The sequence below is a fragment of the Salmo salar genome, chromosome 17 (genome assembly GCF_965601325.2).
Source record: "Salmo salar chromosome 17, fSalSal1, whole genome shotgun sequence".
Lineage (NCBI taxonomy): Eukaryota > Metazoa > Chordata > Actinopteri > Salmoniformes > Salmonidae > Salmo > Salmo salar.
Genome location: NC_138307.1, coordinates 33,286,893 through 33,311,900, shown reverse-complemented (window position 1 = coordinate 33,311,900; position 25,008 = coordinate 33,286,893). Strand labels below are relative to the sequence as shown.

The 25,008-nt window shown below is 47.5% G+C and overlaps 1 protein-coding gene across 1 annotated transcript in view; it reads left to right on the top strand.

The window, feature by feature from the left end:
- Positions 1 to 10,837, top strand: part of LOC123728073 (intelectin) — a 32,446-nt gene extending 21,609 nt beyond the window's left edge. Inside the window, exon 7 of the mRNA XM_045698623.2 lies at positions 10,796 to 10,837. Coding sequence (XP_045554579.2) covers positions 10,796 to 10,837 — 42 coding nt within the window. The remainder of the gene's footprint in view (positions 1 to 10,795) is intronic.
- The last annotated feature ends 14,171 nt before the right edge of the window (positions 10,838 to 25,008 follow it).

Sequence of the window (25,008 nt, the reverse complement as noted above, 5' to 3'; positions counted from 1 at the left end):
ACTTCATGGAACAAATAATGCATGTATTGTATAACATAATGTCCTAGGAGTGTCATCTGGTGAAGATTGTCTAAGGTTAGTGCATAATTTTAGCTGGTTATCTGCTTTTGGTTACGCCTGTCTTTGAATTGACAAAACATTACACACAGCTATTTTCAATGTACTCTCCTAACATAACCTAACTTTATGCTTTCGCCGTAAAGCCTCTTTGAAATCGGACAATGTGGTTGGATTTAGGAGATGTTTATCTTTCAAATGGTGAAAAATAGTTGATTGTTTGAGAAATTGAAATTATTAGATTCTTGCAGTTTTGAATTTCCCGCCATGGTCTCTTGACAATAAATCCCTATACCGGGATCAGGTCCTCAACAGGTTCTTAATGGACTCTGAATAAGTTACTATGCACACTCAACAAATGGTATATTATTTAATAGTGTAGATTATTTTAATGTTATGTTATTACTATTTGTATTATTATTGTTATTCATATTATTTGTATTATTTGTAATATAATTATTATTATTAGTATTATTATTATTAGTAGTATTAGAATTATTAGTAGCGTCTTGACAAGAAACACAGAAACAAGAACCTAAGGGAGTGCCAGATAAAGGGGAGGTAATGAGTGAGGGAAGGGAACAAATGTTTATGGTGAGGCACATGGGCTACTAAAAGCTTACTACACAACATCCATATCTCCCTGGCATATTACGTCATTTATCAGCATACAATACATTTTTGGACTCACCTTGTTGTGCTGTGCCCACTTGAACAGGAAGTTCTTACATTTACATTTAAGTCATTTAGCAGACGCTCTTATCCAGAGCTACTTACACATTGGTGCATTCACCTTATGATATCCAGTGGAACAACCACTTTACAATAGTGCATCTAAATCTTTTAAGGGGGGGGGGGGGGGGGGGGGTTAGAAGGATTACTTTATCCTATCCTAGGTATTCCTTAAAGAGGTGGGGTTTCAGGTGTCTCCGGAAGGTGGTGATTGACTCCGCTGTCCTGGTGTCGTGAGGGAGCTTGTTCCACCATTGGGGAGCCAGAGCAGCGAACAGTTTTGACTGGGCTGAGCGGGAACTGTGCTTCCTCAGAGGTAGGGAGGCGAGCAGGCCAGAGGTGGATGAACGCAGTGCCCTTGTTTGGGTGTAGGGCCTGATCAGAGCCTGAAGGTACGGAGGTGCCGTTCCCCTCACAGCTCCGTAGGCAAGCACCATGGTCTTGTAGCGGATGCGAGCTTCAACTGGAAGCCAGTGGAGAGAGCGGAGGAGCGGGGTGACGTGAGAGAACTTGGGAAGGTTGAACACCAGACGGGCTGCGGCGTTCTGGATGAGTTGTAGGGGTTTAATGGCACAGGCAGGGAGCCCAGCCAACAGCGAGGTGCAGTAATCCAGACGGGAGATGACAAGTGGACAAATTTTGCCATCAAAGTCTGTCATTCTCTGGGTTGATGGTGCTTTCAAGACAATAGGGAACTCAGAAAAAAACAAGGTTTAATACTTTTTTGGTTTATTTGTATTTTTATTGAACCTTTATTTAACTAGTTGAATCATGATGACGACAGTGATCTTCAAGTAGGAGCTCTAGAACGAGGCCTGAGTTCCTGACTTGGAATTCCCAGTTGGATGACCATTCAAACTTATTTTCCCAGTCTGAGCTTTTCTCAGAGTTCCCAGTTGTCTTGAAATCACTGAAGTCTCATATTTCCCAGTTTTGAGTTTCCAGTTGTTTTGAAAGCAGCAGAAGTCATGCTGGATTGACAGCATGGCCAATGTATTCAACCTTTTCTGACCCATGGTGTGTTGCGAGTGAATGTTTATCCTTTTAAGCTTGGAAAGTTCTCTTTATAAGTTCTCTTTATATGACAAGGATTAAAAAGGATTTGCCAGTAGATTGTCAACTTGATTCATGATGATGACTGCTTTCTAGCTTGCTAGCTAAGATTTTGAAAGTATGACGTTGACACATCAGTCCAATCAAAGCTACGGTCATTTTATCTGTGGCCCAATGACCTTGAGCCTTCTTGGATGGGCACTTCTAATGTAAATCTATGCTAGCACCCAAGGGGCTTGCATTTTCTATCTTTCCCCATAGATTTTGCTTTGACGTAGTGTCCCTGTGAGTAACAGAACACTAAGTCAATCACGGCGCAACTAGAGAACATTACCAATCCCTACGCTCCGTATTTTTCGCTGGCTGCCATTTTAGAGCTGCCTTACACAAGAAAGCAAAAAATGAGACCATGTTTGTATACGGCTTTATTAACTCAATTATTATTATTTTTAAATTGTTTGCAAACTGATATTTGACATGTATTAATGCCAAAATAACATGCAAAACAGACAACAACAACAACAACAACAAAACAAAAAGATATGTTTTATTAGCTAAACAGGTGGAGCTCTGCCCCACCTGCCCTGAATGACGGGTCGCCACTGGACTCTCCGTTTTGCTCTATGACCCCCACAAGTGTCACGGGACTTGTCTAAAGGTAACCCATACAAATGAAAGGAAGTATGGAGGTCATTTTGTGCCAACTGTGACGTTCGTCGTATGGAGTAGACCTAGGTGCAGCATGTTGAGTGCTCATGATAAATATTTATTATTATACTCAGAACACTATACAAAACAACAAAGAAAGAAACACGAACATCACGTTCTGCAGGCTTCACTGAGCAATACAAAAACAAGATCCCACCACACCAGGTGAAAAAAAAAATACCCTACTTAAGTATGATCTCCAATTAGAGACAACGAGGACCAGCTGCCTCTAATTGGAGATCATCCCAAACAAAACCAACATAGAAATACAAAACTAGAACATGAACATAGAAATACAAAACATAGAAAAACACCCCCTGTCACGCCCTGACCTACTCTACCATAGAAAATAACATCTTACTATGGTCAGGACGTGACACCAACAGAAATAAGGGGTTAAATATGTGTAAAAAAATTAATACAATCCTGAACTTTATATCTCCTAGATATTGGACAGACACTTCAAAACCTTGTTGCTTGTAATTTATTTTTTGACTGTCTTGTTTTGCCATTTCTGAAAGTGTTATTCAATGCGTTTCCATGGGCTATAATAGTAAAGGCCAAATTCAATATTTTAGCAAATCATTTTGTCATATTTTTTTAGATGTAATCCCCCCCTCCCAATGGCTTAGACTTTTAATAATTTTTAACACATTTTTTACAAAAGATTTACAAGTGTGGCGAGTTGCTAACTTACGGTTGTGAATGTAAATAAATGAAAGCAGTGGACTTCTATAGAGTTTAGAGCTCTCACATCAGGTTTCCAACAACAGGGTCAAAGTTGAATGTCTCTTGCTCAGTTGCGGCAAGCAATGGCAATATAATAGGCGAATGCAGACCAGAATGTGGTAAAAATGTGGCAATTTGAAAGGGGACCATATAAATATTGCTTATTTTTTCAGTCAACATATACTAGGAATATATATATGTTTAGTAGGCCTGTGTCACATCATGTCACGGTTGTCGTAAGGAGAGGACCAAAACGCAGCGGGAAAATGTATACTCATCTTCTTTATTGTGGACAAAGAAGGAAAAACCCAAAACAAACACGTATACAAAACACAACGACGAATAACAGGCCGGTAAGGCACAAAGCTATACACAGCACAATCTCCCACAAACTAACAGGTGAAAACAGGCGACCTAAGTATGACTCTCAATCAGCAACAACGATGAACAGCTGTTCCTGATTGAGAGCCACACCAGGCCAACACAGAAATACACAACATAGAAACCCTAGAATACAAAACAAGAACATAAACCAAAAACCCCGGAACACATAAATCCAACACCCCTCTACATACACACACACACCCCGAACCATATAAAACAAATACCCCCTGCCACGTCCTGACTAAACTACAATAACCAATAACCCCTTATACTGGTCAGGACGTGACACATCACCTCTTTTTGGACTACAGTATATCCTTTGAATGACTTTAAAAGTTGACTGCTATGAGTTGTCATAACCAGCTATAACAACTTTATTCAGCCTTATGACAGCCTTATGACAGTGTTATGACATCCTTGTGCAGCCCTGATTAAGTACTCCCCACATTTGACACCAGCCCAGCAAGAAAGAAAGAAAGAAAGAAAGACAGACAGACAGACAGACAGACAGACAGACAGACAGACAGACAGACAGACAGACAGACAGACAGACAGACAGACAGACAGACAGACAAAAAGAGACAGAGAGAGAGACAGACAGAGAGAGAGAGAGACAGAGACTTGTTCCCAAAGTCTGTTAGAAGGAAGAGGATTCAGATTCGACCAATTGAATTGTAAGAATGTAGATTAACATTAAGCTCACCGTATTGGTCAGTTGCACACAAGGTCCAATCAGATTTGAATTCATACATACATACATATTTCTCTGGAGAGTACCTGGGTACCTGGTGAGAGGTGGGGGGTGGCTGACACACTGGGTACCTGGTGAGAGGTGAGGGGGGGCTGACACACTGGGTACCTGGTGAGAGGTGAGGGGGGGCTGACACACTGGGTACCTGTTGAGAGGTGGGGGGGGGGCTGACACACTGGGTACCTGGTGAGCTGTTGGTTTGGGGGGTTACGTGCCTTGCTCAATGACATCTAGGAATTGAAAAACATACCTTAATACAGTATAATTGAATACTTCCGCCAGATTTTTGCAATCAGACCCTGATTCATACCTGCAACACTCCGGTAGCTGGCTCGTCTCTCTAACCACTAGGATACCTGTCAACACTCCGGTAGCTGGCTCGTCTCTCTACCCACTAGGACACCTGTCAACACTCCGGTAGCTGGCTCGTCTCTCTACCCGCTAGGATACCTGTCAACACTCCGGTAGCTGGCTCGTCTCTCTACCCGCTAGGATACCTGTCAACACTCCGGTAGCTGGCTCGTCTCTCTACCCGCTAGGATACCTGTCAACACTCCGGTAGCTGGCTCGTCTCTCTACCCGCTAGGATACCTGTCAACACTCTGGTAGCTGGCTCGTCTCTCTACCCGCTAGGATACCTGTCAACACTCCGGTAGCTGGCTCGTCTCTCTACCCACTAGGATACCTGTCAACACTCCGGTAGCTGGCTCGTCTCTCTACCCGCTAGGATACCTGTCAACACTCCGGAAGCTGGCTCGTCTCTCTACCCGCTCGGATACCTGTCAACACTCCGGGAGCTTGCTCGTCTCTCTACCCGCTAGGATACCTGTCAACACTCCGGTAGCTGGCTCGTCTCTCTACCCGCTAGGATACCTGTCAACACTCCGGTAGCTGGCTCGCCTCTCTAACCGCTAGGATACCTGTCAACACTCCGGGAGCTGGCTCGTCTCTCTACCCGCTAGGATACCTGTCAACACTCCGGTAGCTGGCTCGTCTCTCTACCCGCTAGGATACCTGTCATCACTCTGGTAGCTGGCTCGTCTCTCTCTACCCACTAGGATACCTGTCAACACTCCGGTAGCTGGCTCGTCTCTCTCCCCGCTAGGATACCTGTCAACACTCCGGTCGCTGGCTCGTCTCTCTACCCACTAGGATACCTGTCAACACTCCGGTAGCTGGCTCATCTCTCTACCCGCTAGGATACCTGTCAACACTCCGGTAGCTGGCTCGTCTCTCTACCCGCTAGGATACCTGTCAACACTCCGGTAGCTGGCTCGTCTCTCTACCCGCTAGGATACCTGTCAACACTCCGGTAGCTGGCTCGTCTCTCTACCCGCTAGGATACCTGTCAACACTCCGGTAGCTGGCTCGTCTCTCTAACCGCTAGGATACCTGTCAACACTCCGGTAGCTGGCTCGTCTCTCTACCCGCTAGGATACCTGTCAACACTCCGGTAGCTGGCTCGTCTCTCTACCCGCTAGGATACCTGTCAACACTCCGGTAGCTGGCTCGTCTCTCTACCCGCTAGGATACCTGTCAACACTCCGGTAGCTGGCTCGTCTCTCTACCCGCTAGGATACCTGTCAACACTCCGGTAGCTGGCTCGTCTCTCTAACCGCTAGGATACCTGTCAACACTCCGGTAGCTGGCTTCTCTCTCTACCCGCTAGGATATCTGTCAACACTCCGGTAGCAGGCTAGTCTCTTTAACCGCTAGGATACCTTTCAACACTCTGGTAGCTGGCTAGTCTCTCTACCCGCTAGGATACCTGTCAACACTCTGGTAGCTGGCTCGTCTCTCTACCCGCTAGGATACCTGTCAACACTCCGGTAGCTGGCTCGTCTCTCTAACTGCTAGGATACCTGTCAATACTCTGGTAGCTGGCTCGTCTCTCTACCCGCTAGGATACCTGTCAACACTCCGGCAGCTGGCTCGTCTCTCTACCCGCTAGGATACCTGTCAACACTCCGGTAGCTGGCTTCTCTCTCTAACCGCTAGGATACCTGTCAACACTCCGGTAGCTGGCTCGTCTCTCTACCCGCTAGGATACCTGTCAACACTCCCGTAGCTGGCTCGTCTCTCTACCCGCTAGGATACCTGTCAACACTCCCGTAGCTGGCTCGTCTCTCTACCCGCTAGGATACCTGTCAACACTCCCGTAGCTGGCTCGTCTCTCTACCCGCTCGGATACCTGTCGTCCCTTTTTTAGGTTTACAACAAAGCTGTGATGTACCTAAGTTGGAATATAGTTGGCCTGCAAAACGAAGAGAATTCACAACACTTTTATCAAGAATAGTTTTGACATGAATATGCTACAGTAGCTGCTGTACGGTGTGTGTGATGGTTGTGTGTGTGTGTGTGTGTGTGTGATACGTGTGTGTGTGTGTGTGTGTGCCTGGTTGAATTAAAACACATCTCAATTATATGTGAGGTCTGAGCCTTTTCCATGCCTCCCACGTTGTAATGAGACTCTCACTGTGAAAATTCTCTCTCTCTCAGCCACAGAACATTGTTCTTAGCGAACAAATCACAGTCTGTCTTCTTCTCAAGTGGCTGCTTCACATCAGAATAGCAACACTTAAAAATGTCAATCATATTTCTCAATTTGTAAAAAAAAATATATAATAATTGAATGGCATATTAAACCATGTTAACCTGTTGGGTCTAGGGGGCAGCATTTGCACGTCTGGATAAAAAAAATGTACCCGATTTAATCTGGTTACTAATCCTACCCAGTAACTAGAATATGCATATACTTATTATATATGGATAGAAAACACTCTAAAGTTTCCAAAACTGTTTGAATGGTGTCTGTGAGTATAACAGAACTCATTTGGCAGGCAAAACCCTGAGACATTTTCTGACAGGAAGTGGATACCTGATGTGTTGTATTGACTTTAAACCTATCCCATTGAAAAACACAGGGGTTTAGGAATATTTTGGCACTTCCTATTGCTTCCACTAGATGTCACCAGCCTTTACAAAGTGTTTTGAGTCTTCTGGAGGGAGATCTGACCGAACAAGAGCCATGGAACGGTGATGTCCCATTAGACACCTGGCGCGCTACTTCATGTTGGGTACCCTCGTTCCAATACGTTATAAAAGACTATGCATTCGTCCACCTTGAATATTATTCATGTTCTGGTTAAAAAAGGCCCTAATGATTTATGCTATACAACGTTTGACATGTTTGAACGAACGGAAATATATTTTTTCCCCTCGTTCATGACGAGAAGTCCGGCTGGCTTACATCATGTGCTAACGAGACGGAGATTTTTGGACATAAATGATGAGCTTTTTTGAACAAAACTACATTCGTTATGGACCTGTGATACCTGGAAGTGACATCTGATGAAGAGAATCAAAGGTAATGGATTATTTACATAGTATTTTCGATTTTAGATCTCCCCAACATGACGTCTAGTCTGTATCGCAACGCGTATTTTTCTGGGCACAGTGCTCAGATTATTGCAAAGTGTGATTTCCCAGTAAGGTTATTTTTAAATCTGGCAAGTTGATTGCGTTCAAAAGATGTAAATCTATAATTCTTTAAATGACAATATAATATTTTACCAATGTTTTCTAATTTTAATTATTTAATTTGTGACGCTGACTTGACTGCCGGTTATTGGAGGGAAACGATTTCCTCAACATCAATGCCATAGTAAAACGCTGTTTTTGTATATAAATATGAACTTGATAGAACTAAAAATGCATGCATTGTCTAACATAATGTCCTAGGAGTGTCATCTGATGGAGATTGTAAAAGGTTAGTGTATCATTTTAGCTGGTTTTATGGTTTTGGTGACCCTGTCTTTGACTTGACAAAACATTACACACAACTCTTGTAAATGTACTGTCCTAACATACTCTAAATTTATGCTTTCGCCGTAAAACCTTTTTGAAATCGTAAAACGTGGTTAGATTAAGGAGATGTTTATCTTTCAAATGGTGTAACATAGTTGTATTTTTGAAAAATTTGAATTTTGACATTTATTTGGATTCAAATTTGCCGCTCTTGAAATGCACCTGCTGTTGATGGAGTGCACCACGGGTGGCACGCTAGCGTCCCACCTAGCCCCAAGATTAATGTAACCTTTATTTAATTAGGCAAGTCAGTTAATAAGAACAAATTCTTATTTACAACGACATCCTACACCGGCCAAACCCGGACGACGCTGGGCCATTTGTGCGCCGCCCTACGGGACTCCCATTCACGGCCGGTTGTGATACAGCCTGGATTCGAACCAGTGACACCTCTTAGAAGTGACGCCTCTTGCACTGAGATGCAGTTCCTTAAACCGCTGCGCCACTCAGGAGCCCAACGTTCACAGCAAACCTTTATTTTAGAAGGAGACCAATGCATGATAGTACAGACATTACAGAAGGACATTCATTATAGTGCTCATCAAAATATATATACACTACCGGTCAACAGTTCTAGAACACCGACTCATTCAAGGGTTTTTCTTTATTTTTACTATTTTCTACATTGCAGAATGCTGTGGTAGCCATGCTGGTTAAGTGTGCCTTGAATTCTAAATAAATCACTGACAGTGTCACCAGCAAAGCACCCCCACACCATAACACCTCCTCCTCCATGCTTTACGGTGGGAAATACACATGCAGAGATCATCCGTTCACCCACACCGTGTCTCACAAAGACATGGCGGTTGGAACCAAAAAACTCAAATTAGGACTCAAGACCAAAGGACAAATTTCCACCGGTCTTATGTCCATTGTTCATGTTTCTTGGCCCAAGCAAGTCTCTTCTTATTATTGGTGTCCTTTAGTAGAGGTTTCTTTGCAGCAATTCGACCATGAAGGCCTGATTCCCACAGTCTCCTCTGAACAGTTGATGTTGAGATGTGTCTGTTACTTGAACTCTGCGAACCATTTATTTGGGCTGCAATTTCTGAGGCTGGTAACTCTAATGAACTTATCCTCTTCGGCAGAGGTAACTCTGGGTCTTCCATTCCTGTGGCGGTCCTCATGAGATCCAGTTTCATCATAGCGCTTGATGGTTTTTGAGCTGATGGTTCACTGATGGTTTTTTGAGCTTTGCTTATTTGAGCTGTTCTTGCAATAATATGGACTTGGTCTTTTACCAAATAGGGCTATCTTCTGTATCCCACTTCTACCTTGTCACAACACAACTGATTTGCTCAAACATATTAAGAAGGAAAGAAATTCCACAAATAAATATTTAAGAAGGCACGCCTGTTAATTGAAATGCATTCCAGGTGACTACCTCATGAAGCTGGTTGAGAAAATGCCAAAAGTGTGCAAAGCTATCATCAAGGCAAAGGGTGGTTACTTTGAAGAATCTAAAATCTAAAATATATTTTGATTTGTTTAACACTTTATTGGTTACTACATGATTCCACAAGAAAAACCCTTGAATGAGAATGTGTTCTAAAACATTTGACCAGTAGTGTCTATATATTTCATTTCCTGATATCCAATTGGTAGTTACAGTCTTGTCTCATCGTTGCAACTCCCGTACGGACTCGGGAGAGGCAAAGGTCGAGAGCCACGCGTCCACCGAAACACGATCCTGCCAAGCCGCACTGCTCGCTTAAACCGGAAGCCAGCCGCACAAATGTGTCGGAGGAAACACCGTACAGCTGGCTACTGAAGTCAGCGTGCACTGCACCCTGCCGCCACAAGGAGTCGCTAGTGTGCGATAGAACAAGGACATCCCAGCCGGCCAAACCCTCCCCTAACCCAGATGACGCTGGGCCAATTGTGCGGCGTCTCATGGGTCTCCCGGTCACGGACGGCTGCGACACAGCTCAGGATCAAATCTGGATCTGTAGTGACACCTCTAGCACTGCGATGCAGTGTCTTAGATCGCTGCGCCACTCAGGAGTCCTGTCTGGTGCTCGTTTTTGGATTTATTCTATACTGTATGTAGCTCAACCTTCCCTCCCTAGGTATTCCTGTCTCTGTTCTCCTCCCTCTCTTCTCTCTGTTCCTCCCTAGGTATTCCTCTCTCTGTTCTCCCCCCTCTCTTCTCTCTATTCCTCCCTAGGTATTCCTCTCTCTGTTCTCCTCCCTCTCTTCTCTCTATTCCTCCCTAGGTATTCCTGTCTCTGTTCTCCTCCCTCTCTTCTCTCTGTTCCTCCCTAGGTATTCCTCTCTCTGTTCTCCTCCCTCTCTTCTCTCTATTCCTCCCTAGGTATTCCTCTCTCTGTTCTCCTCCCTCTCTTCTCTCTATTCCTCCCTAGGTATTCCTCTCTCTGTTCTCCTCCCTCTCTTCTCTCTATTCCTCCCTAGGTATTCCTGTCTCTTTTCTCCTCCCTCTCTTCTCTCTGTTCCTCCCTAGGTATTCCTGTCTCTTTTCTCCTCCATCTCTTCTCTCTGTCTCTTTATCAACAGCATCAGTTGGGGCTTAGTGTCTTCCTCCCCCCTGTGACTTAACCAATCAGGTTGCCTGAAACAGAGCAGTGAGATAGTTCCTGTCAGATATCTCTTAATATCTCTCTTTAATTAAGGAGACATGATGAGAGAGTTAATTGTGGTGGCCACACTGGGACTGTCGCTAACATATTACAGAGTGCTAATGAGAGCTTACTGTATAAGGCCTTACTACTGACTATTGCATGATACTATCATCAGCTCTGCTCAGCTCTGTTCTCCGGTGATGTGCTGAGCTACGCTGCTATGCCTGTCAGTCAGTCAGTCAGTCAGTCAGTCAGTCAGTCAGTCAGTCAGTCAGTCAGTCAGTCAGTCAGTCAGTCAGTCTGTCTGTCTGTCTGTCTGTCTGTCTGTCTGTCTGTCTGTCTGTCTGTCTGTCTGTCTGTCTGTCTGTCTGTCTGTCTGTCTGTCTGTCTGTCTGTCTGTCTGTCTGTCTGTCTGTCTGTCTGTCTGTCTGTCTGTCTGTCTGTCTGTCTGTCTGTCTGTCTGTCTGTCTGTGGCATCAACAAAGAGTGCACACTGGTACCTAGATCTGAACACGCAGTACTGACAACTGCACAAGGGACAGGACACTGGGGGAGGCCAGAGGCATGGGACAGGAGACTGGGGGAGGCCAGAGGCATGGGACAAGAGACTGGGGGAGGCCAGAGGCATGGGACAAGAGAGGGGGGAGGCCAGAGGCATGGGACAAGAGACTGGGGGAGGCCAGAGGCATGGGACAGGAGACAGGGGGAGGCCAGAGGCATGGGACAGGAGACTGGGGGAGGCCAGAGAGGGGGGGACGGGAGACTGGGGGAGGCCAGAGGCATGGGACAGGAGACTGGGGGAGGCCAGAGGCATGGGACAGGAGACTGGGGGAGGCCAGAGGCATGGGACAGGAGACTGGGGGAGGCCAGAGGGGGGGGGGGGCAGGATACTGGGGGAGGCCAGAGGCATGGGACGGGAGACTGGGGGAGGCCAGAGGGGGGGGACGGGAGACTGGGGGAGGCCAGAGGGGGGGACAGGAGACTGGGGGAGGCCAGAGGCATGGGACAGGAGACTGGGGGAGGCCAGAGGCATGGGACAGGAGACTGGGGGAGGCCAGAGGGGGGGGGGGCAGGATACTGGGGGAGGCCAGAGGCATGGGACGGGAGACTGGGGGAGGCCAGACGGGGGGGACGGGAGACTGGGGGAGGCCAGAGGGGGGGACAGGAGACTGGGGGAGGCCAGAGGGGAGGGGGACGGGAGACTGGGGGAGGCCAGAGGGGAGGGAGACGGGAGACTGGGGGAGGCCAGAGGGGAGGGGGACGGGAGACTGGGGGAGGTCGGGGGGGGGGGGGGGACTGGGGGAGGCCAGAGGTAAAGCCTCTACAGATACAGAGGTTTTACCTCAGTGGGCTCTGTGTCTGTAGTTTCTTTACCTCAGTGGGCTCTGTGTCTGTAGTTTCTTTACCTCAGTGGGCTCTGTGTCTGTAGAGGCTTTACCTCAGTGGGCTCTGTGTCTGTAGTTTCTTTATCTCAGTGGGCTCTGTGTCTGTAGAGGCTTTACTTCAGTGGGCTCTGTGTCTGTAGTTTCTTTACCTCAGTGGGCTCTGTTTCTTTACCTCAGTGGGCTCTGTGTCTGTAGAGGCTTTACTTCAGTGGGCTCTGTGTCTGTAGTTTCTTTACCTCAGTGGGCTCTGTGTCTGTAGAGGTTTTACCTCAGTGGGCTCTGTGTCTGTAGAGGTTTTACCTCAGTGGGCTCTGTGTCTGTAGAGGCTTTACCTCAGTGGGCTCTGTATCTGTAGAGGATTTACCTCAGTGGGCTCTGTGTCTGTAGAGGCTTTACCTCAGTGGGCTCTGTGTCTGTAGTATCTTTACCTCAGTGGGCTCTGTGTCTGTAGAGGTTTTACCTCAGTGGGCTCTGTGTCTGTAGAGGTTTTACCTCAGTGGGCTCTGTGTCTGTCGTATCTTTACCTCAGTGGGCTCTGTGTCTGTAGAGGATTTACCTCAGTGGGCTCTGTGTCTGTAGAGGCTTTACCTCAGTGGGCTCTGTGTCTGTAGTTTCTTTACCTCAGTGGGCTCTGTGTCTGTAGAGGTTTTACCTCAGTGGGCTCTGTATCTGTAGTATCTTTACCTCAGTGGGCTCTGTGTCTGTGTGGAGGCGGTTCAGAGTAACCTATACTGTGACTTGAATTAATTCCCAGAGGCTTCAGCTCAGTGGGCTAATACAGTCTCATAGATTTATACCGAGTCAGTCAGAGTGAGTGATACAGGTAGTTTAGATGAAGAAGCAGAATTAAGTATTTTTATGACAGATTCAGGACCTGTGAAAACTCTAACCTGACAGAACTAAAATCATCTTACAATTTTAATATCTGAGTTCTAAGGGTTTTTGTTCCATTCTAACCTTTAACCCTGCATTTTAACGGCTGTAACATAAAAAATATTAAAATGTAAAAAGGTTTGGCTCCAGATTAAATTTATTTGAAACACAGGACAGGAGAGAGAGCAGAGGAGAGAAGTGGACAGGAGAGGAGAGGAGCGAAGAAATGGGATTGAAGAGGAGAGGAGAGGAGAGGAGAGGAGAGGAGAGGGGAGGGGAGGGGAGGAGCGAAGAAATGGGATTGGAGAGAAGAGGAGAGGAGAGGAGAGGAGAGGAGAGGGGGAAGAGAGGTGAATAGAGGAGAGGAGAGGAGAGGAGAGAAGAGGAGAGGAGAGGAGAGGAGAGGAGAGGGGGGAGAGGGGAGGGGGAGAGAGGTGAATAGAGGTAAGGAGAGGAACAGAGCAGAAGATTCAGGACCTTTGATAAGCCTAACCTGACAGAACTACAATCAGCTTAACTTTTTAATATCAGAGTTTTTAGGGGTTTTGTTCCATTTTAACCTTCAACCCCGTGCTTTAACAGCTGTTCTAATAGCTGCAAAGTAAACTGTTAATAGCTGCAATTAGGTTTATGTAACTCCATGACTAATCAAACATCTCTTTCAAAATAATATTTTTGAAAATAAAGATAAACTTCACTGAAGAAGTAAGTAAGAGCGAGAGAAGAGGAGGAAAGAACATTAGAGATGGAGAGGAGAGGAGAAATAAGAGAAGAGAAGAAATGAGAGAAGAGAAGAGAGAGGAGAGGAGAGGAGAGGAGAAATGAGAGAAGAGAAGAGGAGAGGAGAGGAGAGGAGAGGAGAGGAGAAAAGAGGAGAGGAGAGAAGAAATGATAGAAGAGATGAAAAGAAATGAGAGAACTGAAGAGAAGAGAAGAGAGAAGAGAGGTGAGGAGAGGAGAGGAGAGGAGAGAAGAAATGAGAGAAGAGCAGAGAAGAGAAGAGAAGAGAAGAGAGAGGAGAGGAGAGGAGAGAAGAGAGAGCAGAGGAGAGAAGAGAAGAGGAGAGATCAGAGGTGAGGAGAGGAGAGGCTGGAAGGGAGAGAGGAGAGGAGAGCAGAGAAGAGAAGATAGAGGAGAGGAGAGGGGAGGAGAGGGGAGGGGAGGGGAGGGGAGGGGGGGAGGGGGAGAGAGGTGAATAGAGGTGAGGAGAGGAACAGAGCAGAAGCTTCAGGACCTTTGATAAGCCTAACCTGACAGAACTGCAATCAGCTTAACTTTTTCATATCAGAGTTTTTAGGGGTTTTGTTCCATTTTAACCTTCAACCCCGTGCTTTAACAGCTGTTCTAATAGCTGCAAAGTAAACTGTTAATAGCTGCAATTAAGTTTATGTAACTCCATAACTAATCAAACATCTCTTTCAAAATAATATTTTTGAAAATAAAGAGAAACTTCACTGAAGAAGTAAGTAAGAGTGAGAGAAGAGGAGGAATGAACATTAGAGATGGAGAGGAGAACACTAGAGACGGTGTCAACGATAGGTGTAGCTGGTGCATGGAAGTCAAGCGCTGGAGAGCAGAGATGAGTGGACAAAGCACTTTACTGAGGCAATTATTTGAACAGAACGCAACCGCGTCACAAAAACACATGCCCAAAGAACAAGTGAGGCAGCACAAAGCACCACAACCAAGTACAAAGTACCAGCTGCCACAAAGCAAGGTACAAAACAAAACCTGCCGCAAACCAGCCGGAAGCGTGCCAACCTTGACAATAAACCCCACACAGACATGGAGGGATACCGCACACAGACATGGAGGGAACAGAGGGCTAAATACACATAGTAATTATGAGGAGATGTGAACCAGGTGTGCAGGAAAACAAGACAAAACAGATGGAAAATGAAAGGTGGAGCGGCGATGGCTAGAAGACCGGTGACGTCGACCGCCGAACGCCGCCCGAACAAGGAGAGGGACCGACTTCGGCGGAAGTCGTGACAGTAACCCCCCCTTGACGCACGGCTCCAGCAGTGCGCCGACACCGGCCTCGGGGACGACCCGGAGGGCGAGGCGCAGGGCGATTCGGATGGAGACGGTGGAACTCCCGCAGCATTGAAGGGTCCAATACGTCCCCCACCGGGACCCAGCATCTCTCCTCCGGATTGTACCCCTCCCAGTCCACGAGGTACTGAAGGGCCCTCGCCTGACCCCTCGAATCCAGTATGGAGTGAACGGAGTACGCCGGGACCCCCTCAATGTCCAGAGGGGGCGGCGGAACCTGGTGCGGGCCAGCCACCACCGGCCTGAGGAGAGACACATGGATGAGGGGTTAATATGGTAATCGGGGGGAAGCTGTAACCTGTAACTCACCTCGTTCAGTCTCCTCAGGACTTTAAATGGCCCCACAAACCACGCTCCCAGTTTCCGGCAGGGCAGGCGGAGGGACAGGTTTCGGGTCGAGAGCCAGTGCGAACACTGGGGCCTCACTGCGGTGACGGTCTGTGCTGGCTTTCTGGCGCAGCACGGCCCGTTGGAGGTGAACATGGGCGGCGTCCCATGTTTCTTCCGCGCGGCTGAACCAGTCGTCCACCACAGGAGCCTCAGTCTGACTCTGATGCCAAGGTGCTAGAACCGGCTGATACCCCAGTACGCACTAGAAAGGGGAGAGGTTAGTGGAGGAGTGGCGAAGCGAGTTCTGAGCCATCTCGGCCCAGGACACGAACGCCACCCACTCCCCGGCCGGTCCTGGCAATAAGACCGCAGAAACCTACCCACATCCTGGTTCACTCTCTCTACCTGCCCATTACTCTCAGGGTGAAAACCCGAGGTAAGGCTGATCGAGACCCCCAGACGTTCCATGAACGCCCTCCAGACCCTCGAAGTGAACTGGGAACCCCGATCAGACACTATATCCTCAGGCACCCCGTAGTGCCGGAAGACGTGCGTAAACAAGGCCTCCGCAGTCTGTAGGGCCGTAGGGAGACCGGGCAGAGGGAGGAGATGGCAGGACTTAGAGAAACAATCCACAACAACCAGGATCGTGGCGTTACCCTGTGATCGGGGGAGATCGGTCAGGAAATCGATCGACAGGTGCGACCACGGCCGTTGTGGAACAGGTAAGGGTTGTAACTTACCTCTGGGCAGGTGCCTAGGAGCCTTACACTCGGTGCACACCGAGCAGGAGGAAACATAAACCCGTCCGACCGATGCCTGGATGACCAGAGGAGGGTGACGTGTGGGCCCAATAGGTCAGCCGGTCACGGGTAGCAGACGGAACGTACAGACGCCCAGCGGGACACTGGGGGGGAGCGGGCTCTGCACGTAACGCCTGCTCAATGTCTGCGTCCAGCTCCCACACCTCCGTGCCACCAGTCAGGAGGCCGAGAGTATGGGAGTGGGATCCATGGGCTGCTCCTCTGTGTCATACAGCCGGGACAAAACGTCTGCCTTCACGTTCTGAGAACCTGGTCTGTAAGAACGGGTGAAAACAAAACGGGTGAAAAACATGGCCCACCTTGCCTGGCGAGGATTCAGTCTCCTCGCTGCCTGGATGTACTCCAGATTGCGGTGGTCAGTCCAGATGAGAAAAGGGTGTTTAGCCCCCTCAAGCCAATGTCTCCACGCCTTCAAAGCCTTGACGACAGCCAACAGCTCCCAGTCCCCCACGTCATAGTTTCGCTCCGCCGGGCTGAGCTTCCTCGAAAAGAAGGCACAGGGGCGGAGCTTCGGTGGCGTGCCCGAGCGCTGTGAGGCTCCTATCCCAGCCTCGGACACGTCCACCTCCACTATGAATGCCAAAGAGGGATCCGGATGGGCCAGCACGGGAGCTGAGGTAAACAGAGCCCTCAGGTGACCAAAAGCCCTGTCCGCCTCAGCCGACCACTGCAAACGTACCGGTCCATCCTTCAGTAGTGAGGTAATGGGAGCCGCTACCTGACCAAAACCCCGGATAAACCTCTGGTAGTAATTGGCAAACCCTAGAAACTGCTGCACCTGCTTCACTGTGGTGGGAGTCGGCCAATTACGCACGGCTGAAATGCAGTCACTCTCCATCTCCACCACTGAGGTGGAAATGCGGTACCCTTGGAAGGAGACGGACTGTTGGAAGAACAGACATTTCTCAGCCTTGACATACAGGTCATGCTCCAACAGTCGTCCAAGTACCCTGCACACCAGGGACACATGATTGGCGCGTGTAGTGGAGTCAGAGGGGAGAGGAGGTGAGGTAACAATACTAGAGATGTCTGTCTGTCAGAGGGGAGAGGAGGTGAGGTAACAATACTAGAGATGTCTGTCTGTTAGAGAGGAGAGGAGGTGAGGTAACAATACTAGAGATGTCTGTCAGAGAGGAGAGGAGGTGAGGTAACAATACTAGAGATGTCTGTCTGTCAGAGAGGAGAGGAGGTGAGGTAACAATACTAGAGATGTCTGTCTGTTAGAGAGGAGAGGAGGTGAGGTAACAATACTACATATGTCTGTCAGAGAGGAGAGGAGGTGAGGTAACAATACTAGAGATGTCTGTCTGTCAGAGAGGAGAGGAGGTGAGGTAACAATACTAGAGATGTATGTCTGTCAGAGGGGAGAGGAGGTGAGGTAACAATACTAGAGGTGTCTGTCTGTTAGAGAGGAGAGGAGGTGAGGTAACAATACTAGAGATGTCTGTCTGTTAGAGAGGAGAGGAGGTGAGGTAACAATACTAGAGATGTCTGTCTGTCAGAGAGGAGAGGAGAGGAGGTAACAATACTAGAGATGTCTGTCTGTCAGAGAGGAGAGGAGGTGAGGTAACAATACTAGAGATGTCTGTCAGAGAGGAGAGGAGGTGAGGTAACAATACTAGAGATGTCTGTCAGTCAGAGAGGAGAGGAGGTAACAATACTAGAGATGTCTGTCTGTCAGAGAGGAGAGGAGGTGAGGTAACAATACCAGAGATGTCTGTCTGTCAGAGAGGAGAGTAGGTGAGGTAACAATACTAGAGATGTCTGTCTGTCAGAGAGGAGAGGAGGTGAGGTAACAATACCAGAGATGTCTGTCTGTCAGAGAGGAGAGGAGGTGAGGTAACAATACTAGAGATGTCTGTCTGTCAGAGAGGAGAGGAGGTGAGGTAACAATACTAGAGATGTCTGTCTGTCAGAGAGGAGAGGAGGTGAGGTAACAATACAAGAGATTTCTGTCTGTCAGAGAGGAGAGGAGGTGAGGGAACAATACTAGAGATGTCTGTCAGAGAGGAGAGAAGGTGAGGTAACAATACTAGAGATGTCTGTCTGTCAGAGAGGAGAGGAGGTGAGGTAACAACACTAGAGATGTCTGTCTGTCAGAGGGGAGAGGAGGTGAGGTAACAATACTAGAGATGTCTGTCTGTCAGAGAGGAGAGGAGAGGAGGTAACAATAATAGAGATGTCTGTCTGTCAGAGAAGAGAGGAGGTGAGGTAACAATACCAGCGATGCCTGTCTGTCAGAGAGGAGAGGAGGTGAGGTAACAATACTAGAGATGTCTGTCTGTCAGAGAGGAGAGGAGGTGAGGTAACAATACTAGAGATGTCTGTCTGTCAGAGACGAGAGGATGTGAGGTAACAATACTTGAGATGTCTGTCAGAGAGGAGAGGAGGTGAGGTAACAATACTAGAGATGTCTGTCAGAGAGGAGAGGAGGTGAGGTAACAATACTAGAGATGTCTGTCTGTCAGAGAGGAGAGGAGGTGAGGTAACAATACTAGAGATGTCTGTCTGTCAGAGGGGAGAGGAGGTGAGGTAACAATACTAGAGATTTCTGTCTGTCAGAGAGGAGAGGAGGTGAGGTAACATTACTAGAGATGTCTGTCAGAGAGGAGAGGAGGTGAGGTAACAATACTAGAGATGTCTGTCAGAGAGGAGAGGAGGTGAGGTAACAACACTAGAGATGTCTGTCTGTCAGAGAGGAGAGGAGGTGAGGTAACAATACTAGAGATGTCTGTCTGTCAGAGGGGAGAGGAGGTGAGATAACAATACCAGAGATGTCTGTCTGTCAGAGAGGAGAGGAGGTGAGGTAACAATACTAGAGATGTCTGTCAGAGAGGAGAGGAGGTGAGGTAACAATACTAGAGATGTCTGTCTGTCAGAGAGGAGAGGAGGTGAGGTAACAATACTAGAGATGTCTGTCTGTCAGAGAGGAGGGGAGGTGAGGTAACAATACTTGAGATGTCTGTCAGAGAGTAGAGGAGGTGAGGTAACAATACTAGAGATGTCTGTCAGAGAGGAGAGGAGGTGAGGTAACAATACTAGAGATGTCTGTCTGTCAGAGAGGAGAGGAGGTGAGGTAACAATACTAGAGATGTCTGTCTGTCAGAGGAGAGAGGAGGTGAGGTAACAATACTAGAGATTTCTGTCTGTCAGAGAGGAGAGGAGGTGAGGTAACATTACTAGAGATGTCTGTCAGAGAGGAGAGGAGGTGAGGAAACAATACTAGAGATGTCTGTCAGAGAGGAGAGGAGGTGAGGTACCAACACGAGAGATGTCTGTCTGTCAGAGAGGGGAGGAGGTGAGATAACAATACTAGAGATGTCTGTCAGAGGGGAGAGGAGGAGAGATAACAATACCAGAGATGTCTGTCTGTCAGAGAGGAGAGGAGGTGAGGTAACAATACTAGAGATGTCTGTCTGTCAGAGGGGAGAGGAGGTGAGATAACAATACCAGAGATGTCTGTCTGTCAGAGAGGAGAGGAGGTGAGGTAACAATACTAGAGATGTCTGTCAGAGAGGAGAGGAGGTGAGGTAACAATACTAGAGATGTCTGTCTGTCAGAGAGGAGAGGAGGTGAGGTAACAATACTAGAGATGTCTGTCTGTCAGAGAGGAGGGGAGGTGAGGTAACAATACTTGAGATGTCTGTCAGAGAGTAGAGGAGGTGAGGTAACAATATTAGAGATGTCTGTCAGAGAGGAGAGGAGGTGAGGTAACAATACTAGAGATGTCTGTCTGTCAGAGAGGAGAGGAGGTGAGGTAACAATACTAGAGATGTCTGTCTGTCAGAGGAGAGAGGAGGTGAGGTAACAATACTAGAGATTTCTGTCTGTCAGAGAGGAGAGGAGGTGAGGTAACATTACTAGAGATGTCTGTCAGAGAGGAGAGGAGGTGAGGAAACAATACTAGAGATGTCTGTCAGAGAGGAGAGGAGGTGAGGTACCAACACGAGAGATGTCTGTCTGTCAGAGAGGGGAGGAGGTGAGATAACAATACTAGAGATGTCTGTCAGAGGGGAGAGGAGGAGAGATAACAATACCAGAGATGTCTGTCTGTCAGAGAGGAGAGGAGGTGAGGTAACAATACTAGAGATGTCTGTCAGATAGGAGAGGAGGTGAGGTAACAATACTAGAGATGTCTGTCTGTCAGAGAGGAGAGGAGGTGAGGTAACAATACTAGAGATGTCTGTTTGTCAGAGAGGAGAGGAGGTGAGGTAACAATACTAGAGATGTCTGTCAGAGAGGAGAGGAGGTGAGGTAACAATACTAGAGATGTCTGTGAGAGAGGAGAGGAGGTGAGGTAACAATACTAGAGATGTCTGTCAGAGAGGAGAGGAGGTGAGGTAACAATACTAGAGATGTCTGTCTGTCAGAGAGGAGAGGAGGTGAGGTAACAATACTAGAGATGTCTGTCTGTCAGAGAGGAGAGGAGGTGAGGTAACAATACTAGAGATGTCTGTATTTCTGTCAGAGAGGAGAGGAGGTGAGGTAACAATACTAGAGATGTCTGTCTGTCATAGGGGAGAGGAGGTGAGGTAACAATACTAGAGATGTCTGTCTGTCAGAGAGGAGAGGAGGTGAGGTAACAATACCAGAGATGTCTGTCAGAGAGGAGAGGAGGTGAGGTAACAACACTAGAGATGTCTGTCTGTCATAGAGGAGAGGAGGTGAGGTAACAATACTAGAGATGTCTGTCTGTCAGAGGGGAGAGGAGGTGAGGTAACAATACCATAGATGTCTGTCTGTCAGAGAGGAGAGGAGGTGAGGTAACAATACTAGAGATGTCTGTCTGTCAGAGAGGAGAGGAGAGGAGGTAACAATACTAGAGATGTCTGTCTGTCAGAGAGGAGAGGAGGTGAGGTAACAATACTAGAGATGTCTGTCAGAGAGGAGAGGAGGTGAGGTAACAATACTAGAGATGTCTGTCAGTCAGAGAGGAGAGGAGGTAACAATACTAGAGATGTCTGTCTGTCAGAGAGGAGAGGAGGTGAGGTAACAATACCAGAGATGTCTGTCTGTCAGAGAGGAGAGTAGGTGAGGTAACAATACTAGAGATGTCTGTCTGTCAGAGATGAGAGGAGGTGAGGTAACAATACCAGAGATGTCTGTCTGTCAGAGAGGAGAGGAGGTGAGGTAACAATACTAGAGATGTCTGTCTGTCAGAGAGGAGAGGAGGTGAGGTAACAATACTAGAGATGTCTGTCTGTCAGAGAGGAGAGGAGGTTAGGTAACAATACAAGAGATTTCTGTCTGTCAGAGAGGAGAGGAGGTGAGGGAACAATACTAGAGATGTCTGTCAGAGAGGAGAGAAGGTGAGGTAACAATACTAGAGATGTCTGTCTGTCAGAGAGGAGAGGAGGTGAGGTAACAACACTAGAGATGTCTGTCTGTCAGAGGGGAGAGGAGGTGATGTAACAATACTAGAGATGTCTGTCTGTCAGAGAGGAGAGGAGAGGTGGAAACAATTATAGAGATGTCTGTCTGTCAGAGAAGAGAGGAGGTGAGGTAACAATACCAGCGATGCCTGTCTGTCAGAGAGGAGAGGAGGTGAGGTAACAATACTAGAGATGTCTGTCTGTCAGAGAGGAGAGGAGGTGAGGTAACAATACTAGAGATGTCTGTCTGTCAGAGACGAGAGGAGGTGAGATAACAATACCAGAGATGTCTGTCTGTCAGAGAGGAGAGGAGGTGAGGTAACTATACTAGAGATGTCTGTCAGAGAGGAGAGGAGGTGAGGTAACAATACTAGAGATGTCTGTCTGTCAGAGAGGACAGGAGGTGAGGTAACAATACTAGAGATGTCTGTCTGTCAGAGAGGAGGGGAGGTGAGGTAACAATACTTGAGATGTCTGTCAGAGAGTAGAGGAGGTGAGGTAACAATACTAGAGATGTCTGTCAGAGAGGCGAGGAGGTGAGGTAACAATACTAGAGATGTCTGTCTGTCAGAGAGGAGAGGAGGTGAGGTAACAATACTAGAGATGTCTGTCTGTCAGAGGAGAGAGGAGGTGAGGTAACAATACTAGAGATTTCTGTCTGTCAGAGAGGAGAGGAGGTGAGGTAACATTACTAGAGATGTCTGTCAGAGAGGAGAGGAGGTGAGGAAACAATACTAGAGATGTCTGTCAGAGAGGAGAGGAGGTGAGGTACCAACACGAGAGATGTCTGTCTGTCAGAGAGGGGAGGAGGTGAGATAACAATACTAGAGATGTCTGTCAGAGGGGAGAGGAGGAGAGATAACAATACCAGAGATGTCTGTCTGTCAGAGAGGAGAGGAGGTGAGGTAACAATACTAGAGATGTCTGTCAGAGAGGAGAGGAGGTGAGGTAACAATACTAGAGATGTCTGTCTGTCAGAGAGGAGAGGAGGTGAGGTAACAATACTAGAGATGTCTGTCTGTCAGAGAGGAGGGGAGGTGAGGTAACAATACTTGAGATGTCTGTCAGAGAGTAGAGGAGGTGAGGTAACAATACTAGAGATGTCTGTCAGAGAGGCGAGGAGGTGAGGTAACAATACTAGAGATGTCTGTCTGTCAGAGAGGAGAGGAGGTGAGGTAACAATACTAGAGATGTCTGTCTGTCAGAGGAGAGAGGAGGTGAGGTAACAATACTAGAGATTTCTGTCTGTCAGAGAGGAGAGGAGGTGAGGTAACATTACTAGAGATGTCTGTCAGAGAGGAGAGGAGGTGAGGAAACAATACTAGAGATGTCTGTCAGAGAGGAGAGGAGGTGAGGTACCAACACGAGAGATGTCTGTCTGTCAGAGAGGGGAGGAGGTGAGATAACAATACTAGAGATGTCTGTCAGAGGGGAGAGGAGGAGAGATAACAATACCAGAGATGTCTGTCTGTCAGAGAGGAGAGGAGGTGAGGTAACAATACTAGAGATGTCTGTCAGATAGGAGAGGAGGTGAGGTAACAATACTAGAGATGTCTGTCTGTCAGAGAGGAGAGGAGGTGAGGTAACAATACTAGAGATGTCTGTTTGTCAGAGAGGAGAGGAGGTGAGGTAACAATACTAGAGATGTCTGTCAGAGAGGAGAGGAGGTGAGGTAACAATACTAGAGATGTCTGTGAGAGAGGAGAGGAGGTGAGGTAACAATACTAGAGATGTCTGTCAGAGAGGAGAGGAGGTGAGGTAACAAAACTAGAGATGTCTGTCTGTCAGAGAGGAGAGGAGGTGAGGTAACAATACTAGAGATGTCTGTCTGTCAGAGAGGAGAGGAGGTGAGGTAACAATACAAGAGATTTCTGTCTGTCAGAGAGGAGAGGAGGTGAGAGAACAATACTAGAGATGTCTGTCAGAGAGGAGAGAAGGTGAGGTAACAATACTAGAGATGTCTGTCTGTCAGAGAGGAGAGGAGGTGAGGTAACAACACTAGAGATGTCTGTCTGTCAGAGGGGAGAGGAGGTGAGGTAACAATACTAGAGATGTCTGTCTGTCAGAGAGGAGAGGAGAGGAGGTAACAATAATAGAGATGTCTGTCTGTCAGAGAAGAGAGGAGGTGAGGTAACAATACCAGCGATGCCTGTCTGTCAGAGAGGAGAGGAGGTGAGGTAACAATACTAGAGATGTCTGTCTGTCAGAGAGGAGAGGAGGTGAGGTAACAATACTAGAGATGTCTGTCTGTCAGAGACGAGAGGAGGTGAGGTAACAATACTTGAGATGTCTGTCAGAGAGGAGAGGAGGTGAGGTAACAATACTAGAGATGTCTGTCAGAGAGGAGAGGAGGTGAGGTAACAATACTAGAGATGTCTGTCTGTCAGAGAGGAGAGGAGGTGAGGTAACAATACTAGAGATGTCTGTCTGTCAGAGGGGAGAGGAGGTGAGATAACAATACCAGAGATGTCTGTCTGTCAGAGAGGAGAGGAGGTGAGGAAACAATACTAGAGATGTCTGTCAGAGAGGAGAGGAGGGGAGGTACCAACACGAGAGATGTCTGTCTGTCAGAGAGGGGAGGAGGTGAGATAACAATACTAGAGATGTCTGTCAGAGGGGAGAGGAGGAGAGATAACAATACCAGAGATGTCTGTCTGTCAGAGAGGAGAGGAGGTGAGGTAACAATACTAGAGATGTCTGTCTGTCAGAGGGGAGAGGAGGTGAGATAACAATACCAGAGATGTCTGTCTGTCAGAGAGGAGAGGAGGTGAGGTAACAATACTAGAGATGTCTGTCAGAGAGGAGAGGAGGTGAGGTAACAATACTAGAGATGTCTGTCTGTCAGAGAGGAGAGGAGGTGAGGTAACAATACTAGAGATGTCTGTCTGTCAGAGAGGAGGGGAGGTGAGGTAACAATACTTGAGATGTCTGTCAGAGAGTAGAGGAGGTGAGGTAACAATATTAGAGATGTCTGTCAGAGAGGAGAGGAGGTGAGGTAACAATACTAGAGATGTCTGTCTGTCAGAGAGGAGAGGAGGTGAGGTAACAATACTATAGATGTCTGTCTGTCAGAGGAGAGAGGAGGTGAGGTAACAATACTAGAGATTTCTGTCTGTCAGAGAGGAGAGGAGGTGAGGTAACATTACTAGAGATGTCTGTCAGAGAGGAGAGGAGGTGAGGAAACAATACTAGAGATGTCTGTCAGAGAGGAGAGGAGGTGAGGTACCAACACGAGAGATGTCTGTCTGTCAGAGAGGGGAGGAGGTGAGATAACAATATTAGAGATGTCTGTCAGAGGGGAGAGGAGGA